Source organism: Rhinolophus sinicus, linkage group LG01 (genome assembly GCF_036562045.2).
Source record: "Rhinolophus sinicus isolate RSC01 linkage group LG01, ASM3656204v1, whole genome shotgun sequence".
NCBI classification, from domain to species: domain Eukaryota; kingdom Metazoa; phylum Chordata; class Mammalia; order Chiroptera; family Rhinolophidae; genus Rhinolophus; species Rhinolophus sinicus.
Window position 1 is genome coordinate 61574239 of NC_133751.1, and position 19402 is coordinate 61593640.

Consider the following 19402-nt stretch of genomic DNA (forward strand, 5'->3'; position numbering starts at 1 on the left):
TTTAAATAAGGTCATGATGTTGCCCTCCATTCTATAGGGAGCCATCAGAATGGGCAAGTGAAGCAGTGCCTGTTCAGAGCTACCAGCACATGATGAACGGCTCCCAGGCCCAGAGAACCACCTACAAGGCTGCCGCAGGAAGTTGTTCCGTAGCAGTCTACAGAGCACCTATTAGGGCCACGGGTATATATCAGCTTGTTTTCTGCTGGGATTTTCAGGAAGAAATTAATCAGGACAGGGAAGAACTTGGTGTCATTGATATTTCCAGCATGCTATTATTTCCCAGGAGAGTACGTTGACACTTGAGCTAAGATGGACCAAGGCTTTCCTGCTGAAATAATTTTAGTGAAAATAATGTGCTATTTAATTTGACGGGCAGAAGCGGAAGGGCTCTGTTTTAAAACTGTTGTAAACAGAAGGCAAACAATATTTATCTTCTTGGAAAAAGATACCTTGAAGGAACACAGATCTTTTGCAATCAGGACTTGAAAACAGAAGCCAGAAGGTGTTAGGAATAGCTTGTTTGCTAGAAGACACGTCCAGGAGCTTCGTCCCGCGTCCCTGTCTCTGAAGAGGATGACGCCCCACAGGAGAGGGGGCATCTATCTCTCAGAACCTCTCTTGGCCAAGATGCAATACAATCAGTGGAGGAGTGGTTCTCCATGGGGGTGATCTGGTCCCCCAGGGGACATTTGGCAATGTGTGCAGACATTTCTGATGGCTGTCACTGAGTGCTACTGGCATGTAGGGAGTGACGAGGCCAGCGATGCTGTTACACATCCTAAAATGCACAGGACCGCCTTCTGCAACAAAGATTTTCTGGCCCAAATGTTAACAGTGCTGAGTTTGAGAAAACCCGGGTTGGAGGACTCTACAGACTCTAAGAAAGTCCCAGGATCCCAGCCAGAACTGGAGTTAGGGAGGCACTCTTTCCTGGATCCCAGAAAGAGAATATGTTGCTTTTAAATACTTCTGTGCTTATGATTGAATACTTCAGTGGATTTTATAGGATATAGTTATTGTCACTGGTGCCTAACTGATCCACCCTGATTAAAACAACCTAAAAACAGTGAACATTACTATTTAGTCACATTTCTGTAGCTATGAGAGGAAATGGTGTCAGCTGACTTCAGAACATCCGACAGCTCTTCACTAGGCACTACATATCAATGATAAGACATAGATTTTCCGGCACTGCTTTTATTCCAGGTACTTGCCAAAGAGGAAATATTTAGAGAAGTGAAAACTGTTTTAAAATTTGGTTGAATGGTTTTAAATAGTCAGACTCAGAGGAACTGCTCGTCATTTAAAACATATCAGTGAGAAATAAAAGCTGCCTACAACCCTAAGTTCGGCACTCACGAGACAGTCTCTGGGATTTCATCTTCCTTTTTGAAGCGACCTGACCATATCAGGATCTTCTTCTCCCAATCCGTAGGTTTGTGTAATGGCACTCTGTGGCTGTAAGTCTCTATGAGAAAAACAAGACATCTTACTTATGTGAGATTATGATTCTCAAATTTACCAAGAGAAAAATGCTATTTGGGCCATTTTAGATCTATTGCGTCTAAATGTATGCCACCTGAGTAGGTTTCATTAGTAAGTTGGAGGCAGAGATAACGATTGGTGCAAAGGGAGAAAGAACCAGAGAGGGTGACAAAGAGAAGAAGGCCAGGGCCGATCTTGGGCGTGACCCAGGAAAAAGGACAGGAGAAAGGGGTAGCAGAGGAAACTGGAGTCGCCAAAGAGGCAGACGAACAAGAAAGGTACAGAATCAGACTGTAACAGAAAGTCTGTCCAAGACAGGGGACATCATGGAAGATAAGGAGCAGAAAGTTAGGGCGTCACAGAGTGTCAGGGTTAAAAGGGACCTTGGAGATCACCTCATCCAGCTCGCACCTTCTGCCTCCATGTCTCTTGCAGACAGACCTACCTGCACACACACTCATTCCCACCTCTGGACCTTTGCTTATGCTGTTCCTTTCACTTAATCAGAAGGCAACAGCAAAAGAACAGGAAAGTCAATAAAGGACCAAAGGTGAGGAAAGAGGTTTAGAAGTTTAGAAACAGTATTGCTGTGGTGTTATCTTTTACTACTTCCAGCATTTGGCACAACATTTGCTGTAGTTTTTTTCTTCTCCTTCTCATTTTAAGTATTACATACCCATTAAAGACAATTCAGACAATTTTCTAAGTCTTATCCCCGTAAGTGCGTATGTATAATTTATATCAGTATCGTGCTTGTATGTACACACAATGTAAAATTTCATATTCTGCTTTGTTCATTAACATTGTAACATTTTCCATGCTAGTGTACATGGTATTTATAAGCACCATTCCAACAACTGCATAATCTCATCAAGCAGACCTGATGTACAAAATTAATCATTCCCAGTTATTTGACACTTAGATTTCTCATTTTCCTATTATATAAAAATGGGAATATCTTTCCAAAGTTTTTCTCACACATATAGAATTATTCTTTAGGATAGATGCCCAGAAGTGAAATGCCAGGTTGACGGGTAGAAACATTTTAAGCTCTTACTATATATTCTTTGAGGATAGCTCCTTTCCACTCACCAAGACCTGCCTGGACCTGGTTAATATACTGCCACGGAGAGTGAATAAGCAAATAGTTCTTAGGACCCTACGGTTTACAAATTATATTCCTTCTTCTCATAGTGGTGATACTGAGAAGGGTTTGAGTCAGGAAGAGGATGAAACATAGCTGAAGTTAATGCCCAGGCCAGAGCTTAGCTCTAGTTTTAGTTTACCCAAAATATCATTTCTTGATTTGGTTCATCTTTGGGGTTTCTTAAAAGATCATTTCTAGGCCACTATTTACTTTGGTGCATCTGTTCTTTTACAAAATACTCCAGTCCAATCTTTGAGTCAAGAGATAAAAATGACAAATAAGGAAAATGAAGAAAGCACTGCTACATGTGATTTCTTTATTTTCCTTATTTGTCATTTTTAATGAAGAAAGCACAGCCAATGTCAGGACAATCTGGGAGCCTGAACTGCATGATAGGGCATGACGCAGGAACCCCTGTAACCACCTCTCTTTTAAGTTCTTTTGATTCCAAATTGTCCTGCTCTTTGGGAGCTGCCTAGTCATTTAACTGGAAAAGCTAACAAAAACTTACGGGATGGAGCTTTTGGACTTTCCTGTGGTTTGGTGCAAAATCCATTTATTCTCTTCAAATCAGAGTTTCTGGTAAGTCTTGGAGACGAGGAAGCATCTCTTTCACATAACCTAAACCAATTTCCTAGAAAAGAGAAAAACATTTCAGAGAAAGAAAATCTGATGTCTCAAAATGAGAAATGCCTGAAAGGTATATATTTCATTTATAATAATTAACTCAAATGAATATATTATTCGACATGTAAGATACATATACTATATTTACGGTGCCATGAGGTGTTGTTTTAAAATACTGATGTGTTGCTGATTAGGAAATTATGTATTTACAACATAAACATTTTATCAGCTGTAAGTTTTATGAAAGTACCTCACAAGTCTTAGTACAATAATGGTTCTGGTGGAAATATTATGTATTATAGCAACCAACTGTTTAAGTAAAGAAAGATTAGCAACCTTCTAGAAGTGATAAACCAAGATGCCAAGTTGCCAATACTCTTCTGGTAAACTCTGGGTAAGGAGCTGCAATGACAAGGGGTTCTAGAAAGACTTGTTCCTTCTAAAAATCAACTTTGGATAGAGTCATGAATTATGTGTAATTTAAAAATTATATATATATGTATATATAATGTATAAAACTATTACATGTAAGAATATAGTAGTTAATTTTAAAAATCTAAATTCTAAGCACCTATAGAGAGTAGTATTATAAATCTCCACATATTCATCACCCAGTTTCAACAATTATCAATACATGGCCAATAAATATTGTTTCATCTGAACCCCACCCACTCCGTACCCCTTACTGGATTATTTTAAAGCAAATCCCAAACATATTAGCTCACTCATAAATACTTCAGTATGCATCCCAAAACAGTAACTTTTCAAAATCACATCTAGAGTATCATTTGTATTACTAAAAAATAATTCCTTGTTATCAGCACATTAAAACCAAATATTATGATTCCATTTCCTAAGTGGGTTCATAACTTTTTTAGTTGGTTTATTCTAAATAGGTGCAAACATTGAATGTGATTGACGCTTCTTGTGTAGGTCTCCCCGCCTGCCTCCTTCCTTTTCTTCTAATTTATCGAAGAAACTACGTTATTAGTTCTATAGAGTCTCTCTCAGTTTTGATTTTGTTGATTGCATCTCCATAATGTTAACATATTCCTCTATTTCTTGTAAATAGATTTTTGAGGTTTGATCATATTGAAATTAGAATTTTTAGCAATATCTCATAGGTGTATTGTGTACCCCTAGTGCATATCCACCAGTTTTGTCTTTTTGTGATATTAAGATTGATCAGTAGGTGATTTCAGTCTGACTCATCCCTAACAAAGTTCCCCATCCACCTTTCATCTAATGTTTTTAGCAGACATTGCTGATTGTTACCTGATCTATTGTTTCAGTAGAGGCTGCAAAGTGCAAGTATTATTTTCCACATTAACAATTTGGTTATCCTAAGGTAAAAGTTATGTGTAATAAATGTTTCTTTCCCTTTATTTGCCAGTTTTCAAATTAATGAACTGGTTTCCTGGCAACCTCTACAGATGACTTTTAGTTTAAGTATCATAAGGAATTCTTGTATTTTAATGCATGATATGCTCCAGTCCATTTGCCATTCTTCTTTTTGATACTCAGATGTTCCCATCTTTAATCACTGGGAACTCGTCTAAGTTGGCTCATGAGTCCTTTCAGCATGTGCTCAATGATCACTGATAGCTCCCTTCCTGACAATATGTTCCAGACTCATTTTGAATGCTTCCTGGCCCCGATTTAGAATGAGACATTCCTTCAACGTGCTCTGGTTCCTTTAAAGAGGAAATGTTTTTAGAGATGCTCAGGGAGGGCGGCTAGTCCTTACTGGGTTTGTAATGTTTCCAAGCCTTTTTACTTAGTAAACAAGCTAGAAAAGACATTCATTCTTAAGAACTTAAATTTCCATTAGCAATATTCACCTTCAGCTTCAGCATGTAAATTTCAACCGGTCGATAATTAATCAGAATTGAAGTACAGACAGCCAGAAATAGTTCTGATGAGGGTGGGGGATAAAGGAGATACGCAGTCTGAGTATGGGGCTCATATCAATTAGTTAAAACTCCGTAAGACTTGCTGTTCATCGCATGATTAAGTCATTTTTCTAGGATAAATGTTACTTAGATCATCACAAACCTCTAGTTATTTTCTAGACTTCTGAAAAAGTTGATTTTAAGAATTTTTGGCAGTATTTTCATTACTTTTACATAGGAGTGGATTTCCAGAGGTCCTTACTCTGATTTACCAGAAGTTGGAACCTCTATTTGTGTATAAAGATCTGTGGTTACCTGCATAAGAGGTCTCATTTATTGCAGTTTTCTAGGTCTGTAATCCCAGAAAGCTTTGCCTGGGAAAGTAGATAAATTCAATTGAGCTCAGCTTCTTTCCTCATTTTAAATGTGGATAATGTAGCATTTACTTCACCAGGGCTAATTTGAGGGTTAAATAGAAAAAATAAATATGACAGCATTTGGCAAGATGCTTGACACACAGCAGGCACTCTAAATATTAAGTTTGTTTTTTGAAACACTATTTAAACCATTAATCTTCAAAACATTTCCAGAGCACTTTTCAATTTTACCCCTAAAGTGGTCAGAATTTCTGACCAAGGTAATTATACAGTTACCAGGACATGAGAAAATTCTATAAAACTTTTCAATAGGCTTTTTTTTTTTTTTTAACAGCTCTCAGAGTTAAAACAAAATTATTTAATGCTGTGATTCTCAAACTTCATTGTGCATCAGAACAACCTGAATGGCTTGTTAAAACACAAATCACTTTTTCGGAACCAATAGTTTTGGAGTGGAGGTTCGATCTGTACTTCTAACAAGTTCCTCAGTGAAGCTGCTTCTTCTGGTTTGGAGTTACAGTTTGAGAACCACATTTTTTTTTTTTCAATTGTGTTAAAATATACATAATACAAAATTTACCATTTTAACTATTTTTAAGAATACAGTTTTGTGGCATTAAGTACATTCACATTGGTGTGCCACCATCACCACCATCCACCATCACTACCATTCATCTCCAGGACTTCTTCATCTTCCCCAGAGAACCACTGGTTTAATGAGACCTACGATGCCCATTTCACACCATCCTGTCCCATTCCCCTCTGGCAGACACTGAGACAGAATGGAACAAGGGTAACTGGCAGTGAGCTAGATGGACTCTGCTCTCTAAACAGGAAACAGAAAAAGAATCAATAATTATTTCCTTACGGAGCTGCCCTTCCTCATCCCTCTTAGTTACAACAGAAGCAATTTAGGAAAATGGAACAGAACAGAGGCAGTTGAGAACAGAAGTTGCTTCTCAGCTGTTTGGGTAATAATGATAAAGCAAAAATGCTAACATGTACACATACTTACTATCAGTCACATAAATGCATGTTTGGAGATATTCATTCAACAAATAATAACTGAGTACCTATCATATGTCAGGCATTGTTCTAGGCAATATACAAAAACAGATAAAAATCTATGCCAGTAGAACTTACATTCTATTGGAGAGAAAGTGTATGTAATGCATACACACGTATGTATATATGTCTGCATATACAGTTAGCTAGCAAGTGCCAGAGAGAAAACATTAACAATGGGGATGGGACATATTTGTATGCTTGTAATGAAGTGTGTGAAATTTCACATAGGGTAGTCAGGAAGTCCCGTTTGAGAATGCCACTTTTGAAGGAAGTGAGGGTGCTAGCTTTACGAATCTACCATGTTTCCCTGAAAATAAGACCTAACTGGAAAATAAGCCCTAGCATGATTTTTCAGGATGCTTGTAATATAAAATAAACCCCACCGTATTTCCCCAAAAATAAGACCAGGTCTTATATTAATTTTTGCTCCAAAAGACGCATTAGGGCTTATTTTATATTACGAGCATCCTGAAAAATCATGCTGGGGCTTATTTTCTGGTTAGGTCTTACTTTCAGGGAAACACGGTATATGCAGACATCTGGTGGAAGCATATTCCAAACAGAAACAATGGTAAGTGCAAAAGCCCTAAAGTGATTCTAGAGACCATAACAAGGCCAGAGTGGCTGGAACAGAGTAAAGAATGGGAAGAGAAGTGGGATTCGAGGTCACAGAGGTACCTGAGATGGAAGGAGGGGACAGCAGCTTGAAGGCATGAAAGGTTTAACTAGATGAGAAAATATCTCCCAACGTTTTCTTACTACAACTTCAACTGGATGCCAATAATTTTTACCTCCCTAAAATATAAATGCTGATTAAAACACACACGAATATAATCTTATACATAATAGACGGCGTTAAAAAATAATTTAAAAAAACTGACAGCACTAAAACAACGAAGTACTTAATGTGATCTCAGTTTTTACTTTATGATTACAAAAAAAATGAAAGCATAAACGTTTTAGAGGTAGTATATTTTGTCTTAGACATCCAAGCCAGAAATTTTCCATCTTCTGGTGGATCACAACTAAAAACATACAACCCAAAAGGAAAACAGCCCTTTAACCCTCTTACTGCACTTGCAGCCTGTCCCTGGCTGACAGCGCTGCATCCCCAGGGCCTCAGCAGGAAGTCAAGATGCAGCCTCACAGCTGCCTCGAAGGCTCTGACAGGCCAAAGGCTGGTTACTCTTAAGGGTAGAGGCTCTCAAACTTCAGTGTGTATCGGAATCACCCAGAAGACTTGTAACACAGATTACTGGACCTCATTTCCGGAGTTTCTAATTCAGTAAGTAGGGGTGAGGCCCGAGACTCTGCATTTCTAACAATTTCCCAGGTAATGCTGATACTGTTGGTCTGGGGCTCAGTGTGACAACCAGTGCCTTAGAGGTATGGCTGCTAGCTGGAGGATGGAACGGGTCAGCTGGGATCAGGCTGGTTCAAGTACTGGCTTCTGCCCTGTTGTCCCCTCCTTTCCAACCTCATGATGGACAGTATAGAAAGATGGGGATGCCTTTTTTCCTCAGAATCTTGCAAGATCCTCCTGGAGATAACCATGAGTGATGTGACCTGGGACATGACCAATTTTTGGGATTAGTGATGGTAAATGAAGGTTCAATGAATGCTGGAAGAGAAAGAGGCTTTTAGAAGATGATCTAATTTAGGGTTTCTTAATCAGTGTCAAGATCAGTTGTCAGGTGTGTTCCAGGTGTGTTGCCAGCTATGAAGTTTGCCAATGATTTGCTTAAAAATAAAATCATGGATTTGTTGCAACCCATAAAACTGTACATCACAAAGAACTTTAATATACGTAAATTTTAAAATATCAAGACCAGGACGTTGTGGGGAATTCCACAATGGAAGGAGACTTTGACAAATGTATCTTAGTATTAGACATATAGGACATAAAATAACCTCATGACTTTCAAGGTGGGGAAAAAAGGAGCTGACCTAAGTAACTTTGGAAAACATTGTTTTGATTGGAAACTAAGACTAAAGACAAAAAGAACTATATATAATCACTGTACTCTAACTGGACAATTTGTTTCTTACAGGAGCATGGGTTAATGATTCTAAAAACTACAAGCATACTACGGTTGAACAAATAAGTAAATAAGTAAATAGGGTTGAACAAATAAGTAAACAGCCAGGTTTCTGACTGTCAGGGAAAGAAGTGCCAAAAGCAAGGGTGGAAGGATAGAATGAACCCTGTGGTGCGGGATCAGTCAGAGAACTCACTGTGAACTCTTTCAGCTTTATAAATATATGTATTTTTATATACAGATAGGAAGATGACATAAGATAGACAGATGGACAGATATAGACATAATTATGTGTATACACTGGGCTTAGTATACATACATGTATTTCCCAGCTCCACCCACTGGGTGGGCCTGGCTTCAGTGACACTTCAGTACCAACAAGCACACTCGGTGCCCAGATCTTGGTTTCTAAATGCCATTAACCAATTAAAGGAACTGAGGCTCCTTAGAGAAAAATGGTTGGTTCTAGGCTGGGGCAGAGAAAATGCAAGATGAACTGGCAACATCCTGTAGCACCAGAAAGGAAAAGTGTTCAGAAAACAAAAGGATGGGGTCATGTAAAGGAACACAGCAGCTGATCTGATAGAGTCTAAACCGGACTAATTTGAGCAACAAAATAAATGAGGTAGTATAGATTATAACTTAAGGTATAAAATATACAAGTCCATGTAATTTCTAATTTATCCAAACTTTTGGATAAATTTGTTTCCATGTGTCTGGAACACGATAAGCACTCAGCAGCTGTTGAATGAACATGGGTGTCTTTTTGATTCTCAAAATTTGATGTTCCTATGAAATCAGCTTGGGTAGCTCATTAAAAATCCAGATTCAGATTTTGTAAGTCTAAGAGTGGGTGGGAGCTGACAGTCGGCATTTCTAAAAAGCTCCCAGGTAATATCAACCACAATAACTGGATGAATGAAAAAATGGGGGAGAAGAGATAAATCTTCCTTAAAGAAAAATCCCAAATATATGGAGATACTCTTCCGTCCTGGACTCCTTTCCCTTTGAGTGTGGATTGGACTTAGTGACTTGCTTCCAAAGAAAAGAGTATGGAAAGGGAAAAACAGTAACTTTGCAAGGAAGAAACAAACCAGCCAAGGTTAAAATCACCAGTCATAAATCACGTGGATATTATGTACTAACATGATGTGATGAGAAGGGCACATTAGCTCTGCTCTTTATTCTTTCCCAACCTCCTAACCCCAGTCTCATCGTAAGGAAGCATCAAACCCAAATTGAGAGCCATTCTACAATATATCTGACCAGTATTCTTCAAAACTGTCAAGATCATAAAAATCAAAGAATATGAAACTGTCACAAACCAGAAGAGACTAAAGAGACATGACAGCTAAATGCAACGTGATATCCTAGAATGGATGCTGAGACAGGAAACAACAGAATAACTGGTGACAACCGAACAAAATCTGTCCTTTAGTTGATAGTAATGTACTAACATTAATTTCTTAGTTTGACAAATGTACTGTGGTTATGTAAGATGTTGATATTACAGGAAACTGGGTGAGGGCTATACAGAACTCTGTACTACCTTTGCTGCAACTTTTCTGTAAATTAAAATTATTCCAAAATAAAACAAATGTGAAAAACAGGGTACATGAGTATTAATTATATCTTGTTTTTAGTTTATACATCTTTTATGAATATTTTATATTTACTTGATATTTAACATTTAAAAATTAGAATCTGATGTCATCGTTATTAAAATATCAGTCACTCACTTGCATCCCAATATGATTTTGGAATGGAAGAGAAAAAGAAAGGAATGGGGTATAGTAGGAAATGTGCCCAATTCACGGTAGATCAGAGCTATGCAGGTGAAGGTTATCTGACTAGCGTAACCCTGGTGGAAATGAGATGAGAAAATTATACAAAAGAGTATCTATCTTGTCATACCTTGCTATTCTCAAGAGTGGTTGACATTACCCAGGAGATTTTTTGTAAAGGCAGACTCTCAGCTACCACCCCCAGACCTACAAAATCTGAATCTGCACTTTTAATGAGATAGCCACGTGATTCACAGGAACATTAAATTTTGAGAATCAAAATGACACCCATATTCTTTCAACAGCTGCTGAGGACTCCATGTGCCCGACACATGGAACGCAACAGCCATCTCTAGTCTAGGACAGCGTTCCCCGGCCTCAGCTGGGAGTGGCTGAAATAGATGCTCGGACTCCAGCCCAAACCTTCAGAATCTTCTGAAGTGGGGCCTAGAAAAATGTTTTTACAAGCCCTCCACGTGATGCTTACGCATACTCAAGTTTGAGAAGCACTGCTCTAGAAAAGTGAATTTCAAACTTTGCATATTGGAATCACCAGAGTACCTTAAAAAAAAATCGCACAGGGTCATCCCAGACCAATTAAATCCCAATTTCTCGGAGTGGGACTCTGGCATTAATATTTTTTCAAAGAGTCCATAGGTAAGTGATTCTCCTGCACTGCCATGTTTGAGCACAAACAGCTAGCGCGAGTCCCAGCTGAACACAAACTACACGCGTGACCAGGGAGCACCAGCGCAGCTTCATCTGTCTCTGGCTGGGCTCAAAATTCCTCTTTTCAACAGTTAATTTACTGAACAGAAGCTCTGCTTTACTTCTAATTTCTGAATGTCAATACTGTGTAACTTATTACACCGACAGTTTGGAATCCCTGTGGAGTACGCTCAGCTTTCAGATTTTTACAGAGCACGCGGTCTCTAATACACCACTCGGTCCTTGAGAACATGCAGTGAGAACTGTTCTCCAGTTGCCTTACCTCAACTCCTGTGGAAGAGGCTTTATTGCACATCCCTCTTGCAAAGCAGCTGGCCGCCCATCATGGGTAAACACAGCCAGTGTCTGTCTCACAATCAATGACCAGACCCGATCATGCGCACTGATGTAAGACTGTTTGCCCATGCACCTCGTTCTCTCTTCCCGGTGGTTCCTGAAGGCCAGTAGCTACCACGACCTCCGCTGGGAGAAGCTTGTTTCTGGGACAACGTTCCTCTTTTCCATGTCTCATGGAAAGATTTCCTTATCTAAATACTTGGTTCTCAGGCTAGGCCACAGATGCCTATTTAATCCTGTTAGAACTGAAAAAGGATATTGCTAGTCCTACGGTCTTGCTGTGCTAGGAAAGGGCAAGTCTGAGGCAGGAACTTTGAAAGTTTGTTTTGTGAATCACAGTCCACTTTAAGTGTCAGAAAGAAAAAGCTGTGTATCCTGAGGACAGCAAGGTTCCTATACATACACTATCTCATCAATACGGTATAATTACTATGAATTGTACGTCTTATGTTTGTAGCTATTCAACAGACCTAGTAGAAAGAATGGTTAAATTAGGGTAATTATGTCATTAGAGAAGTTGGAGCTCTTATTCCTAACCAGAGCTCATTTAGAATAGAGAACCATTGATTTAGCTTCCACATTAGAAACAAAGCTGGACTGCCTAAGGGGCTGACCACAACAAAGCAAATGAACAAAACTGAAATACCTACTTGCTCTGAGCTTTCCCAAAGATTAGACCTGAATGGCTTGCTATCTCCTGTCTGCAACTATTTTGACAAGGGATGGACTTTTTTTCTGGCTTCAAATGTGGTTTGCCCTGCTCTTGTATGTGATGCAGACTTCTGGGTCTAGTGCCCGGCTGTCACTCACAAGCCTAACTCTTAGCTCTGCCTTGCTAACCAGGCCCCTGCCCCTGCTGACGTTCTAGGGCTCAGAACTGAAGTGCCGATAATGGCCTACTCCCTCTGGCTCCGTATGGTGGCTGCCCAATGGCCCTCACAGTGAGAGGTCTTTATCTGCCCAGCTCCAAGAGGATTTGGGAAACAGGCAGAGCAGTTTTGAGCAGGAGAACAATAATAATGATGTTTCTGGAAGACAAATCTGAGTGCAGAATGCAGCACAGGACTGGGCTGAGGGACAGGGAGGGAAAGGGAGCAGGAGTGGGAAGACATGAATAAGGAACCTCCTGATGAAGAGAACTTAACAGATGTGAAAAACATTAGGGAGGGAAAATTGGCAAGACAGATCGACATAATGAGTTTTGTGGGCTGGCTAGAACCCTAATCACCATTTGTAACATTGGTTCTATGAGAAAAATATTTTAGAGTAGAAAAAACAGATTTATAAATAAATCTTTGGAACCTGGCCAGTTTTTAAGTTGCGGGGGTGGGGGGGAACTATGGAAAAAAGTCTTGCAAGTCTATGTATCTGGTGGCTAAACTTCAGTGAGATGGGGCCACTCCTTGGTAAACGATTTTCTTCCCATTAACATTCCAGCCCACTCTCAACAGGGGCTATTTGAAACTCTCTTGGCCTTCACTGTTGACCTAAATTAGCTTTGTGACAGAAACAGATTCCCTATCTCTCCATCTGTTTTCTCCTCCTTCCCAGCAGGCTAGTCCTTCCAGGCAGGCTAAGACCTGATATTTATTATATTATATTATACTATACTGTATTATATTATATTAATTATATTATATTATACCCGGTCTTATACTAAAATAATACCAGGTCTTATATTAAATTTTGCTCCAAAAGACACATTAGAGCTGATGGTCCAGCTAGGTCTTATTTTCGGGGAAACACGGTAGTAAACCCTTCCATCTGTGATCCCTCTTATTAGGAAGTTGTACCAAACTTATCTCACCATCCTCTCTCATCTCGGATCCTTCCTTTCCACTGACCTTTTCATGCCAAACGGTGCTTCCCTGCTCTTAAAAAACAAACAAAAAAACAAAACTTGAAATCATAAAGGTAACACTTGCTCATTACAGGCATTTGGAAGCTAAAAAAAAAAAAAATGTATGAAGAAAAATAAAAGCACCCATAATCACACTCTCCAGGAATAACAATATGGTGTATTTCTTCCACCCTTTTTCCTGTGCTTATACACAACATATACATTTTTCATACTCACATAATACTATACCTTGCTTATCTCACAAACACTTTTCCTATATACTAATTTAAAAATTTGCTAGTTGTATAACATCCAACAAACAGAACTTGAATTCAATCATTCCCTATGACAGGATTTGTCTCCCATTTTTCAGTATTACAAATAATGTTTCAGTGGACAGTTTTCTACACAAATTTCTGACGGCTTTGCTGATTATTTTCTTATATAGAATCCTGGTAGTAGAGGGCTAAAAGGTATGAGAGTTAAAAGATATGAACACTTTTACGATTCTTAATATAGATAACCAACTGCTTTCTAGATAGGCTGAATCGATTTACACTTCTATCAGTAGTTGATGAGAATTCCTATTCATCACACCACAGTGGCACTGGGAGTCCACTATCTTGGATGAAACACTCAGTTGTTCTCAACAGCTCTTATAAATAAAATACTAATCTCCTTACTTTCATAGCTCAAATGGCTGAATGGGTGGCATGTACCTACTACCTTCACCTCGCCTCACCACCCACACATTTTACTACAATGTTTCCTCTGCCACTCATTTTACTAAAATTGTTGTAACAACACTAGTGATATGAATATGTTTTTTAGATTCTAGTATAACTAGAGTTGTATAACTCTTCCCATCTTTGTGGCCATTTGACGCTGCTGAGCTCATCCTTCTATAAGGATTCAGTCCCTCCTGACATTCTTCCGCATTGTCTCTTCTTTCCTGACCTCTATGATCCATCTTATTTAACAGCCTCTTTGCCACTTCCTATTACTTATGTCAGGCCCTCAAGGTTTAGTCTTTGCCTCTATTCCGCACTGATGGTTCCATGTATTTCCCTAACTTTACCTCTCCTTTGTCCTAAGGCCTTTGACTGAGAGATACAATTTTTACCTTATAACTCAATGCCACCTACCACTCAATAAAGTACCATCCTCTCGGCCAAACCAGTATCCCTTCCCAATTCATTTCTTTTTGAAAATGGGGCAACAGTTCTTCAGTTCTCCATGCTCAAAAATGTCAGTCTTTAAGTCCTTCCTTAAATTACTGTCTCAAACCCATACAAATCATTTCTTCAAAACACGTCCCGGATATGTTCCTCTTTTGTCACTTACATCATCACCTCACACATAGATTACCGTTGTATCTTCACAGGCAGCAGCTATTCATGTTGTATGCAGCGGCCATCTTAATTTTCCAAAAATGTTTCTTTAATGACTTCTGCTTAAAGGCTTCCTTTTTGTCCAAATTCATCTGGTTCAAAATCCTCAAAAAGCCATACCTATCTCCTAGTACCTTCTGACCAAAATCCAAGGCAATCCTTTCTCCCCCATACCCTCTCCAGACTCATTACTACCCCTATCTTTGCTCATGTGACTTTCCCATCCCTTCTATTTCAATGAAGCCTTCAGTAGATAATCATAACCGACACGGCTTTTCCTTTCTCTGAATTTTTAAAGCCAGTGTTATGCTGGCTGTTGGGAGCGGGTTGGTGGGGAAAAGCCCTGATTTGCAGTATTTGCCAAACACCGTCACCATGGCAGATTTCAAGCTACCAACGTAACAACACTTTGTAAAACTGGGATGAGATGTGCAATAAAGCCACTAGGAACCGGCTCCAGACACCACAGCAGAACTCAAAATCTGTTCTGTCATCTAGAACTTAATATAGTCATGTGTAAGCTCAGGTGTATTATATAGATATGCTTGTTCACTGAAATAAACTCGAGCCCTAGGAGGAGTGGCAGTCCACTCATTTTAGAGCTTTTATAGTATACAGGGCACAAAGCATGTGCTCAATAAAAACCTGTTGGCAAGATCTGGAGGGAGAGATAAGCAAAGCCAAAAACTGGAGCAGTAAAAACGGTAGGTACTCATTTAGAGTTAGTTAGCAAGAACAAGCCAAAAGAACAATGAATGTAGAGGCAATAAAATCAGAATGGGAGCCAGCAGATATTGGTTATGGCCCACCAGTGTACGTGTGCGTCCCTTGGCAAGTCAATTTCCTTCTTGGTCCTTAAGTTTCTTCATCTTTAAAATGAGGGAGCTGGCCTACAAGACTTTTAAGGTATTTCTTGACTCCAGTGCTCAGTGATGTGGGTTAAACTGACAAAGAGGCTGCCCATGGTCCATTGCATTGGTATAAAAATAGTCATAAATTCATTTTAAAATCTGCTGTCAAAGGAATTTAGGACAGTAAAACTTTTCTGAAGGTGTGAAGAAACATTCTTATAAGGCCATTCTGTTCCTTTGACCTAATAATTTTTCTGTGTAGAAAGATACAATGTCCTGAAGGTTGTATCTATTTTATTCTATACTTTCAGAAAGGAGGTAAGAACACCTACCTTATATTTGCAGCATGTTCCAAGATATTTCCTAGTGTCTTTCTTCCAGAAAATATCTATTGCCTGTCTACTGTGAGCTGGACACTGATGAGTGCTGAGGATTTAGTAAAAACACAACAGATCCAGTCTTTACCTTCACGAAACCCACAGAAATGTGGGCCAGTAGCCATTTAGCTCCAAATCATTTTTAACTTAGAGTACAGATTGCTCTGAGTAATGGATATAGGCTATGGATCCTCTTCCCCTAAAACAGGTATATAATCGTAAACATTTGAATATAATTGTATCTTATATATATAATAATTTCAGAGGTCCACAGGACCTTTCATCTATGAAGGAGTCCAAGACTTGTAAGTTAACCCTGACCTATATCTACAAAACAAACAAATTCAAGCTCAAAAAAGTCCATTTGCTAAGGGAGTATGCCAAAGATTTCCAACAGAAACAATTAAAAATAAGGGTCTATCATTTAAGGATTAAGCTTTGGCTATTTGAAATTTCACTCACCTAGAGTATCTTATTCCAAATAATATTCTGGATAAGTGAGGTATACATTCATTCCTTGGTATCTTATGGGCACTGTGTCCAGGACCCCCTCGGAAACCAAACTTCAAGGATGCTCAAGGCCCTTATATAAAATAGTATAGTATTTGCATATAACCTACCCACATCTTCTAGAATGCTTTCAATTACCTGTAAAATACTTTTTAATACCTAATACAATGTAAATGCTGTGTAAATAGCTATTATATAGTTCAGGGAATAATGACAAGGAAAAAAGGGTACATGCTTAGTACTGATGCAACCACCATAGGCCTAACTACACAATACACATCAGAGACAAGGTAACATTTTTCTGAGTATTTTTGATCCACGGTTGGTTGAATCTGTGGTTGGTGGAATCTGTGGATAAGAGGACTGACTGACTATACCTCCATTATCTGGTTAAGGCTGCTTGTTAAATCAGTCTTCTTACTTGAAAATCCAATTGCATACAAATGTGTGCTTCCCTTTCACAAGTAAATCTGCATTTCATGACTCTTTCATTTCACAAGAGAGAGACCAAATTAGCCGGGGACAAACACATATACACACTTATTGTGAATAAACAGCTTGAACAAAGCAAAGAACACAAGTTCCAGAATGAGAAGGCAGGCTTATCTCCTGACTCTAACACTGTGCAAGTCATTTTCATCCTCTGACCTGTTTCTTTACTTGTAAAATGGAGAAGGGATGATAAGATTTACCTAAGAGGGCTTCTCAGAGAAATCAGTCAAGTAAAATAATATATGTGAATGTATTTAGCTATAAAATGGGCAAAAGTGGGTGAAAGACCGGATTGTTTGGACTTGCTCACAAAACATTCAGACATTCAGGGAAGATCATTTGGAAAGAGTTGCTCATGTAACATCTTTAGTGGATCTATCTGGAGTGAAACTGTTCTTAAATGGCTCAAGGAATTTTGAGTGAGTGCCCGAAAAAAGTTCTTAAACATCACAAGTCTGCAGAGAGGCTTTGGAATCTTTATAACGCATAAATACATTCTCAAGGCAAGACGATGAACTACTTATAAACACTCAGTCTTAGCTGCTATGTAGTCAAAGTCACTTTCACTCAGTCTATTTTAGTTTTTTTACAGAGTAATGGCCCTTTCACTTACCTTGCTGAAAAGCTTTATAACAGTTAACTGGATGTACAGTAGTCCCACCTTTCCCACAGGGGATACACTCCAAGACCCCCAGGGGAGGCCTGAAACAATGGATAGTACCGAACGAACCCTATCCTACATATCCTACACATAAGTACATGTCACGGCTTCTCGTTGGCATATCCGAATTGCCAGCATCACTACCCTTGCGCTTTCGGGCCATTATTAACTAAAATAAGGGTGACTTGAACGCAAACACTGCTTATCAAAATTGCCAAACTGATAATCAAGACAAGTACTAAGTGACTAACAAGCTAGTAGTGTATACAGTGACGAAATGCTGGTTTACGTCCGGGGTGAGTTAGAATGGGAAAGTGCAAGATTTCATCATACTACTCAGAGCAGCCCCAAACTTAAAATTTATAAATTATGAAATTTTCTATTTAATATTTTCAGACCACAATTGACCACAGGTAACTGAAACCAAGGGAAGCGAAACCACTGATTAGGGGGGACTAGTGTATACAAAAGATTTTTGGCAAATTAGTTCAACAAAGCTGAACAAATCAATGAAATCAATCTCTTTTAGTGGAGGCGGTATTTGTGCTAAAGGAAGTAAATAACATTCTCCAGTTTGAGTCCATTTTCCAGTCCACTCTCCATTGGAAGGCAAAGTAAGCCATGTATGTAAAGGTAACTTTTTTTTACATTACTTCATTTATAATGCACATTTACATAATTTCCATAGCCAAGTTTGGGGCCATTCGTCCTTTAAACTTTGAATTAAACAACTTTTTAGTAATTTGATAACAAGGAATAAGAGATCAATCATCATGCCTTATCAAAACTCATAAAGGTGACTAAAGGAGTGATTGGCATTAGTGCCTAGTAAAGAGCCAAGAGGCAAACGCTGACTTCTTAGCTTCTACTAAGCAAGGCTCTGCTGGTACCCCAAGAAGGCAAATTAAGCTCTGACTTCAAATACCCATTATATAAATGTCAAAGTCAACTAGGAAAACAAACCGCAGATCCTGCATTGACGTAATACTTTCCTCCAAGAAATTCGAAGCACTTAATTGTAGAATTACTTAAAAGAAATATATCCCCCATTTTAAGAAAACAATTATTATTATTCTGTGAGACCTTAATACCCTTGCCTAATCAGACACTAAACGGGCAGAAACTCCAGACTATATAGGTTTTCCGCTGAAAGCTGGGATAAACCCTTGAGATGGGGGCGAGGGGAGACTCACGACTCAAGTGGAGTAACGGAGGGGAGAGGTGAGGGTGGAAAGCTGACTAAATCGGGCAATGAGGGGGGGAGTTCTAGGGAAGGCAGTTACCTTAAGAACTGAGCTCCGAGAAGGCTAGTGATGGAGGAGGGGGCAGGAATGGAGGAACAAGAGGTCAAAAATTGGTGGGAGCGGGGTGGATGGAGAGCCAGGTGTGAGGGTCACTCCGGGCCAGCCCCCACTGTTTGCTTAGCAGTTGCTCGTTCAGCCCTTGCTCACTCCCATTACTGCTACCAAGCGGGTAGGATTCCGAGCAACTTGAGCGGAGTGCGTGATGCCAAGCAACTACCAGGCCTGCAGAGGCTGCAGGATTCCTCGAACCCTAGTGGCCGAGCTGGCTTCCCCCACCCCCCGCCCCCCTCCGCCCAAACCAGCACGGCCCGCGTCTCACCCGTCGCCAGGCGCAGGCCGCGGAGGCTTCCCATGGCCGCCTACTCCACTGACCAGTACAGCGCCGCGGGGGCGGCGGTGGCGTAGGTACACTCAAAGTCACTAAGTGCCGCAGGAGGAAGGACACGACTGGCGCTGGCGGGCGGGGCGGGCGGGGCGTGAGGGCGGAGC

The 19402-nt window shown here is 39.6% G+C and overlaps 1 protein-coding gene across 2 annotated transcripts in view; it reads right to left on the minus strand.

The window, feature by feature from the left end:
* Nucleotides 1-19392, minus strand: part of FAM162A (family with sequence similarity 162 member A) — a 159380-nt gene extending 139988 nt beyond the window's left edge. For both annotated transcript variants that reach the window (XR_012495941.1, XM_019714020.2), the window contains exons 1-3: nucleotides 19233-19392; nucleotides 3147-3269; nucleotides 1363-1471 (exon numbers count right to left, since the gene is read on the minus strand). Coding sequence is in view for 1 of the 2 variants with exons in the window: in XM_019714020.2 (XP_019569579.2) it covers nucleotides 1363-1471; nucleotides 3147-3269; nucleotides 19233-19266 (266 nt within the window). In the remaining variant the exon portion in view is untranslated. The remainder of the gene's footprint in view (nucleotides 1-1362; nucleotides 1472-3146; nucleotides 3270-19232) is intronic.
* Between the last annotated feature and the right edge of the window lie 10 nt (nucleotides 19393-19402).